This window comes from Mastomys coucha, unplaced genomic scaffold (genome assembly GCF_008632895.1).
Source record: "Mastomys coucha isolate ucsf_1 unplaced genomic scaffold, UCSF_Mcou_1 pScaffold21, whole genome shotgun sequence".
Classification (NCBI taxonomy): Eukaryota; Metazoa; Chordata; class Mammalia; order Rodentia; family Muridae; genus Mastomys; species Mastomys coucha.
Genome location: NW_022196904.1, coordinates 36,242,891 through 36,246,724, shown reverse-complemented (window position 1 = coordinate 36,246,724; position 3,834 = coordinate 36,242,891). Strand labels below are relative to the sequence as shown.

The 3,834-nt window shown below is 48.6% G+C and overlaps 1 protein-coding gene across 7 annotated transcripts in view; it reads right to left on the bottom strand.

Moving 5' to 3' along the window:
• Window positions 1–3,834, bottom strand: part of Izumo2 (IZUMO family member 2) — a 12,360-nt gene that overhangs the window by 3,716 nt on the left and 4,810 nt on the right. Inside the window, exons 5-7 of one of the 7 annotated variants that reach the window (XR_004123019.1) lie at window positions 3,334–3,414; window positions 1,288–1,360; window positions 1,046–1,169 (exon numbers count right to left, since the gene is read on the bottom strand). Coding sequence is in view for 5 of the 7 variants with exons in the window: in XM_031386432.1 (XP_031242292.1) it covers window positions 1,046–1,169; window positions 3,334–3,414 (205 nt within the window). In the remaining 2 variants the exon portion in view is untranslated. Of the gene's footprint in view, window positions 1–987; window positions 1,170–1,287; window positions 1,361–3,333; window positions 3,461–3,834 lie in introns of those variants that run through there. The other 6 variants (XM_031386433.1, XR_004123018.1, XM_031386432.1 and 3 more) reach the window with 6 other exon arrangements.

Here is a 3,834-nt window from a genome sequence, read left to right as displayed (position 1 = left end):
CAGGCTAGCCTCGAACTCAGAAATCCGCCTGCCTCTGCCTCCCAAGTGCTGGGATTAAAGGCGTGCGCTATCACTGCCCAGCCCTCCTCCTGTTTTTAATGGAAGAAGGGACCCACAAAAATAGGGGGGAAAGCTGGGGACCTTTGTAGCTTTGTGATTTAGGGGTGAAGGAGAGAGAAAGTGAGAGACACAGGGAGAGGAGAGAAGGAAAGAGAAGGTCAGCCATGCAGGAACCCATGCCATGGTTCAGAGCACTCACTGGTCTTACAGAGATGCAAGCTTGGTTCCCAGGGCCCACATGGTGGCCCTCAATTACTTCAACTCCAGCTCACAGGAATCTTCCCTATGTCTTCTGGCCTCCATTGGGCTCTGCATTCATATGTACATACTCCCCACAAAGACATACATACACACACATAATTAAAAATAATGTATTGCTGGCAGTGGTGATGCACGCCTTTGAACCCAGCACTCTGGAGGCAGAGGCAGTCAGATCTGTTTGAAGCCAGTCTGGTCTACAGATTGAGTTAGAGTATAGCCAGAGCTACATGGTGAAACTCTGCCTCAAAACAACAACAGCAACAAGTCTCAGAAGAGAGGTAAGAGAGCAGGAGAGACAAAGAACGATGAAGCAGGACTGGAACTGAAGGGCATAGTGATGGCGGACATCAAAGACCCCTTTATGCATCCATTTTTCTTCTTTTCTTCCTTTCTCACTCTTCCAGCCCCATTTCTGTCTTTCTTTTTTGAGATTGAGTCTCACATAGCTCAGGCTAGCCTCAAACTATTTAGCCAATGATGACCTTGAACTTGTGGGGATTGAATCATGGCTTTGAGCATACTAGGCAAATACTCCACCAACTAAGCCCCCCCCCCCCCACTTTCTGAGCTAGCATTTTTCTGCTCAGTCTGGCCTTGAACTTATTATACCCATCCTCCTGCTTCGCACCTCCCAAATGCTGGAACCATAGTAGTGGACCACCACACCTGGCTGGTATCCATGTCTGATGTGACTTGGGGACAAAGGGGTTTCGGAGTAACTCACGCGATCAGGATGACCAAGAAGGTTAGGATGGCCAACCCCACAGTCACCAAGTCTCCCACCAACACCATGTTCCTCAGTTTGCTGTCAGCCTGGAACTTCAGAGTCATTCGGTACTGTCCATCCTCTGGACAGGGAAAAGGGAAACTCAGCCTCAAACCATTGCCCTTGGCAACCTCCTCCAGCTCAACTGTTCAGGGGCTCCCCACCCGGCACCCTGGATCAGGCTCCCAAGTACCATTTACCTAGGGCAAACATTGCAGCCCAGCCTGTCCCAGCGACAGCCCAAACCAAGGGCTGAGTGACCCTTCTTGCTGGCTGTGAGGAGGAGGCAAGAAGTCGGACCCGAACCCAAGAAGAGAGTTGGGTGTGGTGGCTCCAACTGTCATCTGAACACTTGGGACACTGAGGCAGGAGGACTACTCTGAGCTGAGGGCAGTCTGGGCCACAGACTGAGGCCCTATCTCTTAAAAAGGAGAAAGCACGAAAAAGGAAACAAGGGGAAGGACCATGGAAAAGGGAGAGAAGGAAGTGAAAAGGAGGGAGGGAGGAAAGACATCAACCCAGGACACAAAAGCAGACAACATCTCCCGGCAACGGGCTCTGTAGCTGGAGACCACCGCCTCCCCACCCCACCCCTTGAGAGCTTCCTGGCATCTGTTCTGCATCTTCCCCTCTCCTCTGCTCTGCAACTCTTTCTACAACCTAGACTCTTGGCTTGACCTCCAAACTGTAACTGTGCCTACCCACCCTCTGCACACACTGAAAGAATTAACGTTTTGGTTAAAAATAAAAATAAATCGGGCTGGGTGGCACATACCATTAGGTGGATCTGTGTGAGTTTGAGGCCAGCCTGGTCTACATAGGGAAATCTTTTCTCAACAAATCAAAAAACAAAACTAAACAAACAAGCAAAACAAAACAAAACAAAAAAACAAAAATGAGCAGGCAAGTCCTTGTGTTGGGTCCTAATTGGAATAAATCATCAGCTGTAGGAAAGATTCAGGTGACAATTAGGGGCATTGGTGGATAGGTGTGAAACTGCCGAGGACATGGTCCAGTAGGTAGGTAATGCTGGCTACACAAGCTTGAGGACCTGAGTTCAAATCTCAGAAGCTATGCAGGAAGCGGTGTATAGTTATACACACACACTTCAGCCTCAGGGCTGTAGGAAGCTGAGACGGAGACTGCCAAGACTACTTGGATACCAGTCAGGCTCCAGATCCAGCCAAGGAGTGTGATGTGATGGTGTGAATGAAATGGCCTAAGTTATGATGGAACACTAGGCCAGCCCCAGTTAAGTGCTTTCCTCCAAGAGTTGCCAAGGTCATGGTGTCTTTTCACAGCCATAGAACACGGACTAAGACGAACACCATGGCAAAACAAAAACAAACAAACAAAGTAGAGGGGATAGAGAGATGGCCCAGTGGGAGGGGAGGAGCACTGACTGCTCTTCCAAAGGACCAGAGTTCAATTCCCAGCACCCACATGGTGGCTCACAACTGTATGTAACACCAGTAAAAATAAACTCTTAAAAATAGATAAAATCTACAATAACGACTAGAGTAAGTGAAAAAAACAAGTGAAGGAATACTGAAGTTCAGTGTAAAGTGATCTTTCAGGACGTGTCACTAAGAGGCCCTGAGACCTGAAGAGAGGGAGGGGAGCCATTATAGAGTAGGAATAGCAGCAGAGTGATGGCCGGGAGGGTCATTGCATTGTCTGCTACAAGGTTATGGGTGTGTATAGAACGTTTGAGTGACTGAATCTGTCTTTCTATGCTTTTCACATATGAGAATATCTAAACATAAACCTTGTTTTCTGAGAGGATCTTTTAAATGTGTGTGTGTTTGTGTGCGCGTGTGTGCGTGCATGTGTTTGTGTGTGTACCTGTGTGTGTTTGTGCATGTGTGTGTGTGTGTGTGTGTGTGTGTGTGTGTGTGTTTGTGCCAGAGTAGGTGTCTTCTTTAATCCCTCTCCACCCAGATTTTGATCCAGGGTGTCTCACTGAACCTAGTTCTTAAAAATTCATCCAGGCTGTCCACTGAGTTTCAGGAATCTACTTCTCTTCCCTACTACCCAACCCCCGAGTGATAAGGTTGCACACAGGAACTATGTAGCTCAGGCTAGCCTTGAACTACAGATCATCCTGCCTCAGTCTCCCAAGTGCTTATAGGGAACCTTGAAACAGGACTCTACAGAAACAAAGACAGGGGAGCCTAGAAACCACTCTACCGGAGCATGGCTCTCCCTCATATGCCATCCCTGGCTTTCCCAAACCCACAGCTTACCAAAGCAGTGCTTTTCCTTGATGCATGTGGGAGTGGTTTTCTTGCAATATAAACAGTCCAGGACCTCCTCTTTGAACGAGTCTGGGCAGGGTGAAAGGGAGACGTGGAGAAAAGCAAACCCCAAGAACTGGCAAGAACAGGGGGGAAACAAGGGGAAAAGGAGGTAGGGTCCCCTGGGCCTCTGAATGTAGGAGCTGCTGCCCAGCACAGCTGGTAGAGCAAATGGCGGTGGTTCATGTGAGAAACGGTGTTTAAGAGACTAACTGGAATTTCCATAGGCTAGTTGACTGAATGTTCTGTTCACAGAATATTTAGGGGTGTGTGTGCTAAGGGTTAAACTCAGAGTCTTGAGTATCAGACAGAGTCTCTACCACTGAGCCACACCCCCAGCCCCTCATTGGGGGATCCTAGGCAGGGGCTCTACCACTGAGGCACATACCAACCCTTCACTGGGGGATTCTAGGTAGAGGCTTTAGCATTGGTCTATGTTGCAAGTTCACT